The sequence below is a fragment of the Scyliorhinus canicula genome, chromosome 14 (assembly GCF_902713615.1).
Source record: "Scyliorhinus canicula chromosome 14, sScyCan1.1, whole genome shotgun sequence".
NCBI classification, from domain to species: domain Eukaryota; kingdom Metazoa; phylum Chordata; class Chondrichthyes; order Carcharhiniformes; family Scyliorhinidae; genus Scyliorhinus; species Scyliorhinus canicula.
Window position 1 is genome coordinate 55,048,596 of NC_052159.1, and position 12,011 is coordinate 55,060,606.

General features: G+C 40.5%; 1 protein-coding gene across 1 annotated transcript in view; it reads left to right on the forward strand.

Annotated features, from left to right (window-relative positions):
• micu2 (mitochondrial calcium uptake 2) overlaps positions 1 to 11,591 on the forward strand; it is a 599,136-nt gene extending 587,545 nt beyond the window's left edge. Inside the window, 5 exon segments of the mRNA XM_038818942.1 lie at positions 6,900 to 7,068; positions 9,888 to 9,910; positions 9,912 to 9,994; positions 11,426 to 11,458; positions 11,461 to 11,591. Of these exon segments, the coding sequence (XP_038674870.1) occupies positions 6,900 to 7,068; positions 9,888 to 9,910; positions 9,912 to 9,994; positions 11,426 to 11,458; positions 11,461 to 11,591 (439 nt within the window).
• Positions 11,592 to 12,011: the final 420 nt, after the last annotated feature.

A 12,011-nucleotide genomic window follows, 5' to 3' on the forward strand; every position in this document is an offset into this window, starting at 1 on the left:
TGAACCGTTACAAAGCTCTGGTTATCCCACTCTGGTCAGCACACTTTAGGAAGGATGTGGGGGACCAGGACGGTTTCAGGGATGAGGAAATTCAGCTGCAATGTTTGTGAAAGGAACAGTCTTGACAGGAAATCCACAAAAGGAGACCTGGAATTTACTATCAGGCAGTGGTGATAGGTGACCAGAATTTGGTACAAGTTAGGAAATAGACCACAGGGTGTTTTAATAAGCTTGCTTTTATGCGGGGGTGGAGGTGGTGGAATGGGAGGCCAGCCAGGAGAGCATTGGAATAGTCTAGTCTAGAGATGACAAAGACACAAATGCAATTTAATGACGTATGAAGAAAACAGAAATTAAATGACACTGAAGGATGTCAAGGAAATACAGGATTACTGTCAAAGACAACATTTCCTGAAGGTATCTAAAATCATTTTTTCAAGTTTAAAAGCCTTTGGGGCTTTATGGATAGAGGCAGGGGTTTCGAACCTGGGGTCTGGTAGTCTATGAGGGGTTTTCAGGGGGTCCACGGAACTGACGGTTGCCACGTGACTAGCAAACGTCGGTTCGAAAGGAGCAGCCAAACAATTTCAAAAATAATTACTGCAATAAAATAGGTCAATCAGAGCATAGTGTGCATAGAAGAAACCAGTGATCCGCGAGGCTTTTCTTTGATTGGTCCATTTGATTTGCGTCATCTCGCTGTTGCTGGGCAAAAAAGCCTGCATCCGAGCAGTGAGGATTAATGCTGAGGATGGAGCTGGTGGCAGAAAGAGATTCAGTGAGACGCATTAGACAGATATACCTGGGAGAGAGGGGGTTCAGTCCTTAGAGAAATGTGCGAAAGACAGAAAGTTGGGCAAAGTGGAAGTGGTTCAGACCTCGGAAAGACATGCGTGAGAGAGGGGAGTGAGAATGCGCGTGAGAGAGAGGGGGTGTGTGTACGTGTGGGGGGTGGGGGTATGTGGGGGGGTGAGTATTGTCATGATATGCAGACATGCAGGTAATGATATACAGACAGGTACAGACAGGCAGCTAATGAACACAGAGAACAAAACATGACCAATGAGCAGACAGGACACTCAGGGGTGGTATCTCTCTATAAAAGGCACAAGGCATTCACACTCTGCCCCTTTCCACTGATGAACATCTACAGAGTGAGTCAGGGTGTATGTACAGTATCACACCTCCAGCACGTGGCTAAGAGCTTGTCTGGTTCAGTCAGACAGAGTAACCACACTTAGGTTAGCAGAGAGTCGAACTCATAGAGAACTGTGCTAACTATGCTACTGGTTCACTAAATCAGATTGAGCTAACTTCAAGGTCTGGAGTATCTTTTGGTTCAAGCTGCATCCAGTTGCAGCCTACGTTATCCCAGAGTACATAACACAAAAAGTATGTGTGAGAGGGGGTGAGTGTGCATGTGTGAGAGGGGGTGAGTGTGCATGTGTGAGATGGGGGGTGAGTGTGAGTGTGTTTGAGAGAAGGGGTGAGTGTATGTTTGAGAGAGAGTGTGTGCACGTGAGAGGGGGTGAATGCGTGCATGGGGGGATGGGTGTGTGCGAGATATGGCGGTGTGCGTGCGTGTGGACATTATGTGAATATTTGGGGTTCCCTGAGGCTCTTGGAAGTTCACTAGGGGTTCCATGAATCACAAAGTTTGGGAAACCCTGAATAGAGGCAGTCAGTGGAAAAGTAAATAAGTTATGTTAAAATTTTCAACAATATTGGTGAACCCAAAGTTACAGATAAAACTATTAAGAGAGTTTGCAGTGTCGATTCACTTTACAGATACAGGAATCCATATTATGAGAAGAGATTTGAGATAATGGGATTATTTCCACTAGAGCAGAAAAGGATAAGAGGAGTTTACCAGAGGTTTGTAAAATTATGCAAAGTTTCATAGAATGAATAGGAAAAGACTATTTGTTAATTATTCATTCACATCAATGGGGATACCAGTCAGGTAGGTGATTTAATAAGCAACCAATCCACAACACCAGCTTTACATCTGGGCAGCAATTTATTCCACAAATTTATTCCTGATTGCTGGAATGAAGTCAAAACAAAGATAAATGACGAATTGTCCAGAAGAAGGAATTTGATGAAAACATGGGCAGAGACTGGGCTACTTCCACGACCCATGAAGAAATCGGAATGGTATCCTCTGACCTCATAGCCAGGAATGTATGCATTGATTCTGCAAAGAAAACATTCCTGGGGTTGTGAGCAATTGGTACCCAGAGTATACCAGTTCAAAACTTCGAGATACATACTTTTTTTCAATTCAGTACTGACCACCAAGCGGTATCAGAGTAGTTTTTGTGAGTATTTGGAAGTATCTTCCTGAGTACTTGGGCTCAACCATCAAACTGGAATATCATTTGAATTCAAATACTCTGGGCTGCACGTTTGAGAATCTCAATCAAATTATTGTAATGACTGTTACAAAATGACAGATCTTGCTATCTCTGTAAGCAAATGGAATCCATTCAGCAGCATGATTGACTCATTTAGTTCTGTGGCAATATGGATATTGTGTGGTATGTAAAGGGTTAACAATTTCATGTACATACATCCAACCACCAGATGGTAATCAAGAGCAGTCACGTAGAAAACGGGGGGGGGGGGGGGGGGGGGGGGGGGGTGGCAAGGGTAGGTGTTTAGGTGTGTGAGAGAGAGTAGTCGTGTTTTCTGGAGTTCTGTTGATAGAGCTATAGTTTAGCTTCTTTAATAACCTTTATACTTAGTAAAATGTTCGACTCCAATTAGTAGTGGTAATAAATTAGCTTTGTTGATTAACATAGTTTGATGTTCTTTGTTGAACACTACACTTCAAAGTCATCCCGATTCAAAAGCAGAAAACATCACAAGTTCTGTATGACAGATTACTTTTTGATTCAGCACAATCCAGAACTTAGCATTTTGATGAGGGTGAGCTGCTGCCTGCCAGAGTGCACATGGCAAAACGTAGACCGAGAGTTTTGCAAATTGGACGGAAAATTCTGAGAGGCAGCCAAACATTGACTGGTGCAGGAACTTCCAGTCCCATCAGCTAGTATTTTGCAGAGGCAATAATGCAAATCATGTTAGTATGTAAAGCAATCCTCCACATTAATGTCACAAAAATGAGAACTACTGCAGCTTCAGCAGAATATGCTGTCTCAATCCGAACAATGACTGAATATCAGCATTGACATTACTTTGCTACATGGTGATCATTTGCCCTAACAGTATTACAGAGAACTTGTATGAAAACATTCAGTTGTACAGTTGACCAACACTTCCTGAACCATGGCTGTTGAATATGGGTGAGACTAAAATTTCCCAATTTCTCCCAGTGAAGAGAAAGAGGAAATTGAAGCTGAATTTCCTCGGGTGGATGTAGCTGTTACAAGGGGGCATAACTATAAGATTCAGGATGGGAGATATAGGAGAGATATCCGAGGTAGGTTCTTTACTCGGGTGTGGAATGGACTGCCTGCTGTGATAGTAGAGTCGGACACTTTAGGAACTTCCAAGCGGTTATTGGATAGGCACATGGAGCACACCAGAATGATAGGGAGTGGGATAGCTTGATCTTGGTTTCGGACAATGCTCGGCACAACATCAAGGGCCGAAGGGCCTGTTCTGTGCTGTACTGTTCTATGTGAGTCAACACAGGGCAATAAAATTATTCAATTTGCAACTATAAAAGAACCAAATGAACATCACCAATCATTGGAGAATCAAACATGGAATATATGTCTTATTCTTGTAGTTTTATATTTTTAATGTGCAGATTGTAATAGGGTTTACATCAGCCTCACTACGATGTATCTGAAGAATGCAAGCCAATCTGTGATAGTTAAAGGAATGTCATCATGTGAAAAATTTAATTGGATAGGTCAAAGACAAAAGTGAAATCTCTGTATATTATTTGCTTTTAAGAACTGCTGTCTTCGGGCAGCACGGTGGCCTAGTGGTTAGCACAACCGCCTCACGGCGCTGAGGTCCCAGGTTCGATCCCGGCTCTGGGTCACTGTCCGTGTGGAGTTTGCACATTCTCCCGTGTCTGCGTGGGTTTCGCCCCCACAACCCAAAAATGTGCAGAGTAGGTGGATTGGCCACACTAAATTGCCCCTTAATTGGAAAAAATAATTGGGTAATCAATTTTTTAAAAAAAATTAAAAAAAAAAAAGAACTGCTGTCTTCATGAGCCCCCTTGCCCTAGATTTTTAATGAATTGTCTGCTTTGTGTTTGTCTTTTTCCAAGTTTCACAATAAATTTCAAAGTGCTGACATTGGGTGGCATTACAGGCGGCTTTATCAAGACCGACTTGGTGTCGCCACAAGGCCAGTGAATCTCGCGATAGACCGTGACGTTCGAGACATCAGACGAGATTCAACCGAACCTCGTGAGATGTCGCAATCTGGATCTCGCCCTTATTGGTGGAGGCTCATTGAAATATGTCTGCATCGGACACTTCTGGTGGCCGGGACCTAACGGCTGTGCCTGGGAGACCTCAGCAGGATGCCGTTTAGCACTGGTGTCCACAAACGTGGGTACGGCGTAATGGCACCTGGGCTGGGCATCGGGCAGGGTGGTACACTCGCACTCCCACTGGCACCTGTGCACCTTGGCACTGCCAGTAGGGCAGTGGCACTGCCAGAGTGCCCAGGTGTTTCACATAAGCTTTCTGAGGTAAAATGTGCCACAGAAGGCAATGTTAGGATAAACTAATTCCAATTCTCTTCCCGCACCTATTGGTACACGAAGGCAGACTTCTGTCTGTTTCCATAGCTAGTAATTTCCGGAACAGGTCGCTAGTCTGTCATCAGAGGCTTGCAGCTTGAGAGGGTGCCACTCAAGCACAGCTGCTCAGGAGTTCCATTGGCATGTTGGAAGGATTGGCAACACTCAACTGGTTGTGAAAGCACCATCCTTGGTCACCAAGTCCTGGGGTGGGATCAAAACCTGGAGCTTTTGGCTGATAGGCAGGGACACAAAACCTCCTGACAGGGTGGGCTAAAGCTCATTCAAAGAGGTGGGTTTTAAGAAGTGTCTGAAAAGAAGTGATGTAATTTAGGGAGCTGCCTAGGCAGCTGAAGGCACAAACGCCAATGGTGGAGCAATTAAAATCAGTGATTGCCAAGAGGCCAGAATTAGAAGAGCGCATATTTCTTGAAGGGTTGTGAGGCTGGAGGAGATTCCAAAGATAGGGAGGAGTGAGGACATGGAGGGATTTTTAACATCATAGTGTTGTTTATCAGGGAGCAATGTCTGTCAAGCAAGCACAGGGGTGACGGGTGAATGGGTTTTGTTGCGAGTACGGATACGGGAAGCAGAATTTGATGACTTCATGATTACAGAGGGTGGAATGTGACAAATGCTGAAACATGATACAAATTGCCAAATGGAAGAATTTTTAAAAACATGCCAAGATGCGTAATGCATTCTAAACAAAAGTGAGGCGAAGGGCTTGGTAAGGCATAAGATGACACAAACCAGAAAAGGCCATCTGAGCAATTTATCAACCTTGTCATTTACATCTGTATATGGAAGGCATTTGCAACAAGCTGTGCCCAAATCCTTCTAATCCCTTTGGGCACCATTGATAGCAAGGCTTTTAAGAAACATGCTTTTATACTCTGCAATTTACTTCCTAAACTATCCACTTTACTATCTCTGTTTACTTCTTCAAAAGCTTCCACAAATCGTATGCCTTTGAACATGTCTTTGTCTCTTCTGTTACCTCCTTCCTGCTCAATAATCACTAGTCCTGCAAAATGGACCTTTCGTCACATAAAAGGCACAATATAAAAGCAATGTTAAAAGACATCTATCTCAAATGTACTTAAGTCCAATTTGCATTCATTGTACTATTTGACAGCCATCAGTTGCTAGAAGTGTTTAATTCACTTGTGAATAGAGCGGTCTCAGCTTACACTGAGATAAAGAACAAAATGCAAACTCTTACCCTCCCTTGACAACATTTTGTGCAGGTAAATTCAGCCTTAAATCCGTTGACAGTTTTAATAACATATCCTGTGGTTTGTTTCCATTCCTTACATAATAAATACAGATGACATGCAAGTTATTAACATGTTTAATCTTTTATTTTCCATCACGGAATGTTTTCTAGGCTTTTGCTATGAAACAAAACTTACAGTTTTTAATGTTCTTTACTAATTAACGATATGAAAGCACAGCTTTTCCTTATTCAAATATGAATTTCAAATCCTAACCTTTAGTGCCATATTTGTTTTGACAGAGATGCCATAATCCACAAGTATCTCAGCAAATGGTTTAAAGTTCCAGTTTGTAAAGAGCCAATACATTTAGGTGCAAAAAGACCTATGGCATTTTGTCGACGCCTGCCAATTTTACAGCCCCATTATCCCCCTGTTCCAATTTTACATCCCTGCATGTGTCCGAACATATCAGAGCAGACCCCTTTTCCCCATCTTTGATTCCACCATATGATGCAGTAAGTATTTGAAAGAGGGCCAGCTCTTACTGCAGTAGTACAGGTCTCCACAACATGAAGCTTTTGTGTTCCTGGAACCTTTCAGCTTTTCCAGGGGCATTAGTAGCATCAGATAGTCAGCAGTGAAGACACGTAACAAGCAAGGGGCCCACACTACATTTGTAAAAGGCAGCCATGAGGCCACACTCATGCACCACCTAACCACCTGGAGGCTCAGGAGTGGAGCTGTAATCTCACATGAGCTAAACCATATGTGCCTAATTTTCAATCCTATTTTCAGATGTTTAATGGATGCTGAAGACAAAAATTAAAATTTTGATTGCAGTAACAATCAGACCTTTTTCATTTTTCATTTCATTCAAGAGCAATCAGGCTCTTGAGATGGACTTTGACTTCTTAACAGCTTTGATCTCTGGTATGTCTTTTTTTTAGATTTATGGAAGACCTGCAAACAGAGGTGCAAGAGATTGAATTTCAAGAGTTCTCGCGAGGCATGAGAACCATGAGGAGAGAGGAGTTTGCAGCATGGCTGCTCCATTTCACCGATGAGCAAAACCGTGATCTTTACTGGAAAAACGTGAAGCAAATTCCTCCAGGAGAGGTTAGTATTTATTTAATGTCAAGATAATCTCTGAAGCTGAATCCTTGACTAATGGTAATATTTATATGTCCCATTTCTATCAATCTGAATTAACTTATCCATGAGGAATGCTGTTAAATACAGTGCATCACAATTTATAATGCATATAAATTATCCTTCCTTGTAATAGGAACTTGTAACATCACCATCCAAGATAAATTAGCATTTTTACAACAGGAGTTTAATAATCGTTTAATAATTGTACGAGGAGGGTATGGGACAAGGGAGGAGGTGGGGTGGGGGGTGGGATTGAAGGGGAGGAGGGAAGGAACTGGGGGACAGGTTTCAAAGAGCAGAATCGGCAGAGGGAGCAGCGTCTGGGTTCAACTGAGAGGAATGGGAGGCCATGGTGAGCCCATTGGGTGGGAATGCGTGAGTCTTTCTGTCATCATGTAATTTGGCGAGTTTGGCTGAATCCAATGTGAGGACATAAATAAGAGCATTTTTACAAAATAGATTAAAAATACAGATTTTTCATATTTATATTATATATTATTATATATGTATCTATAATATGCAACTTTAATCATATATCAAATGTTACTGTACTACTTCTTGCTCTTCAGGTTTTGCTGCTGTTTGGAGTCAGGTTCATTTTCAAGAGTTTATTTTATATATATTTGTCCCTGGGATGTGGGCATTACTGGCTAGGCCAGCCTTTGTTGCCCATCCCTAATTGCCCTTGAGAAGTTGGTGGTGAGTTAAAATGGGGTCACATTGGGAAAGAGTTTGTGAAGCGCTGTTGTGGTCCTTTGCTTCACCTCATACATATATATATAAAATCCAGCAAAGTTATGTTCTGTTGTTAGTAAGGACTTAATCTTGTGTGACATGCACTAACTCCAGCGAATGCCGAGGTCATTGTAGTAATTTTATACAAACGCATTGGCTAACGGTCTTGAAGGTAATAAAAGGTAAACAAAGTGAAACTAATGGTTCTACCCGTTTGAAGTCTAATCATTCCAGCTAGTTAAAGAGGCTTTGAAGCATTTCACTAAAGATCATAAGACATGCTGTCATTACATGATTCCTTGACACACCAAAATTTTAGACTTTATTATCTTCTGCCACAAATTTTCAGAACCTTTTGCCATCGGCCACTTGCACACCTGCAACTGATCAAGTAACTCCAATTTATATTTATTAATCAAATAACTTCATATCTGTTTCTTTCTCTTGCCCAACTAACTTGTTATAATTTCCAATCATTAGTTTCCTTCTGTTGGTGATATAGATTCTGACCTGCATCTGACTCACTATCGCTTTAAAACGATAGTTAACCATTTTGTTAATTTTAGCAGACTCCGTGACTGGGAAGTGTATTTTTCTTCATCCAGTGTTTGCATTTGAAACCTGTGTACATGGAATTAATGTATTTGATACAGTTTTAAACAATCTGGAAATCATCATGGCAATATGTGTAGATGATTATGTTTCATAACAGAAAGTAGGCTAGTTAATTAAACCATATCATATATAAGCAACATTTCTTTCATATGTAAGAATATTTTTTTTTAATTGTAGGTGTTATAATTAGGACAACTTTGGAATGATATGTATATTGACTGGGATGTAAAGGGTTAACAAGTTAATGATAATGATTCATACCACTAGAGGGAACCACAGATCAGTCATATAAATATCATGTGACATGGGGATTCTGGGATTAGATTAGAAAATGATTAGATTAGGAGTTAAGAGTTAGGAGAGCTGGAAGAGTGTCAGGCATAGAGAACAGTTGTATACTTGCGAGTTCTGTTAGACATAGCAAGGTTTTATACAATAACCTTCTACTTTATGAATGTGAATGAATCTTAGTAGTGTATTAAATTTATAGTTTTGTTCATTGACAAAGCTTTATTCAACACCACGCATCTGAGCCATCCAGAATAGAGATGACAAAAAACTTAAGGTCATGAAAGATGTTACGTAAAACTAGCTCTTTTTTTCTATAATTCTTACCTATTACTAATTTGATGTTTACCTCCTCTGTCCTGATAACATATTGAAACATGTTAAAAACAGTTCCTGTATTGATATCACAATGCACAATATCCAGATAGATGTAAAATAAAATGGAACTTTTCTTTATTACTGTCTTCTTGTAATATGTAATTGGAATTTCCTGATTGGCCTATTGTTCCAAACATGTTTGCTTCCATTTCATATCAACTATTTTTTTAGGCATATAGGAACTTAATGTCCACACCCGTCCTGGTGTCCTGCTATAAATTCAGCAGACATCTACCAGAATGGTTATAAACTGGGCCAAAACATGGACACACAATGTCCTACCTTGAGCTCCATTTATGAATTGTATTGTAGTTCTGGACCTTTAGCCCACCCCATTCATGGCCAGCAGTGCAAGAAGGGTTAGGCTGAGGTAGGATTATCCTCCATTCGGGGGCTTCTATCATGTAGGACTTGAAAGGGGCCAGACATAGCCTTGGTAGTGATATGTCTGGTGCGAACTCCGCTCCAACCACTATATACAATATGTGGCTTTCTTGGCAGGCAAATACTCCATATTTGCTTCCATGGATGAAGTAGGGGAACATTCCTCTGACAGCAAAACCTCAACCAGAATCAGTGTTGGAAGTTCCTCGTAGGTATGTCTCCACCCATAGACCAGAATGCAGTTACTGTGATCTCTCTTCTCCCTCGTTTCTTTCTCTATTGTTCCCTCTTCCCTCCTCTTCCTCTCTCTTCCTATCTCTCTCTGTCTATGTATGTCATGGAATCTATCCTGAAATATTAACTGGTTTTCCATTACGTTCCAGAGCATTTCCTTTGAAGAATTCAAGCTTTTTGTTATTTATGAATTGTCTTGAGGATTTTGCTTTCACCATGCATATGTTCTCTGCAGCCAATCGTCCTGTTGGAATAGGTATGTACGGTGCAACATTATAAATTATTATGATATCACAAAGATAGTTTGATTGAGACGGTATTTTTCATTCCAATAGTATCAAAATGAGAGATTGTGCGAGAGTCAGGTCATCTCAAGATCTCAATTTGAATTATGATCATTTGTGCTGATTTTACCTAATTGTTAACATTTCTTTATCCTGCGGTCCTGAATTTGCAAGATCCTCCAGTACCTTGTCCAGTGAGTCATTGTTCATGTATGTCCCTTCATGGAAATTAATAGTCAGCAGGCGATCCACCACAACTTTTACAGCTGGATGGAAGCTCAGGTGTTTGGATGCTTGGGTGGCTGAGATGTGTGTGGCTTTTGACCCACTAGTCAAAGAGCCTTCTCATGTTCACTATTTAGGTTCACCTCCAGACAAGACAACGGGTGAAATATCAAGGAGCTTTGAGGAGATGAGGAAAAGGGAGAAAACAAGTTCAAACAATACTACCTGTTGCATAATACTCTGCTTCGACAAGGTCCAATTGTATATTCTCCTGAAGAGAAATTAACCTTTTTGCCTTAATTAGCTTGAATAATGCACCTGGTATTTATTAGAATCACATCAGGTGTTGAACTTTCAGGCACAACCCTCATGACTTTGAGAAGCAGTCTAGCTGCACATTGTATGGTCACTTAATGACACCCAAGTTGTGCACCAGGAGAGTTCATTGAATTCTTGTGCACTGAAGACTAGTTTCTTGTGTGTCCAACAGCATGGCCTATTATAGACCCAACATGGCTTGCAGAAAGGCCTCCTCTGTGAATCATAGAAAGCATAGGCACATTTCCAGTGACATGTCCAAGTGTATCTAGCTGATTCTATGGATCCTCAACTTGGATCGTGCAACTCATCTCAAGTAGATACAACACCCCTCCTGTGATTTATTTGCATTTTCTCTTCATCTAATTCCTGAGGGTACAAGAATTCTCAGAACAATGCTTTTTGTCCCAAAGCAAAGCTAACAAAGTATACTGCACATTCACTCCCATTACAAGTAATATAGCTTTCAGAGAAATACCAGATAGTGAAATACCACTGCTCCTGAAAAATAGACCTTCAACAATGACATTGCATTCCTGGAGCAATGTCATCGTTCAGAATTAAAATTTGATGGGCCCCAACTTATGTGAATGGGTTGCGACCAAAGATCTGCATCCCAACAAATTATTTATCGTGCAGGTGATTTAAGACAATTAAAAACATGAAATACAATAACTTTTGACCTGCTTTTAACTTTTAAATAAAACATTTAATATGTTTTAATTGGCCAAATGCTGCATAAGTCATGGCAGCCTTTCAAACAATGTATTATTTGTGTGGGAAAAAATTATTTTCTATGCCCTGACGTTTCCAATGCTATTGGATCAACTTGCTGACAATGTTTTTCATGTTAAATTTAGGACACTTCAAGAGAGCTGTGAAAGTTGCAACAGGGCAGACCTGTCAGATAATGTTCTTGATACTGTCTTCAAGATTTTTGACGTGGATGGAGATGGATGTCTGAGCAACAAGAGTTCCCTTGGACGTGATGTGTCCAGACTCCATCGTGGCTTGAAGGTAAAATAAGGTTGCTGCATTTTCCAAAGCAGTTTAACGTCTGAGCACCAATGAGACTTGAACTTATGCTCCAAGGCATACTGACTGAGTATGATACTAACTGAGCACAGCTGATACTAAATACTGAACTAGATTGAATATATTGAACAAAACAAGCTATTCAACCAACAGATTCATGTTGATGTTTATAATCAACATCAACCTAATTCATCTAACCCAGGGTGGGCAAACTTTTTCCGGTGCAAGGGCCACATTCAGAAATTCACAATTTAAAGGGCCGCATAGTATATTAAGTAAAATAATTAATATTTAAAATAGCCAAAATAAAGGTTTTTAAAGAACAAAAAGCAATTAATTTTTATTAATTAATATTTTAAGTAGAAACTTTACATGAAACACATTTATTTGAAAAACAAGTAACTCAGATTA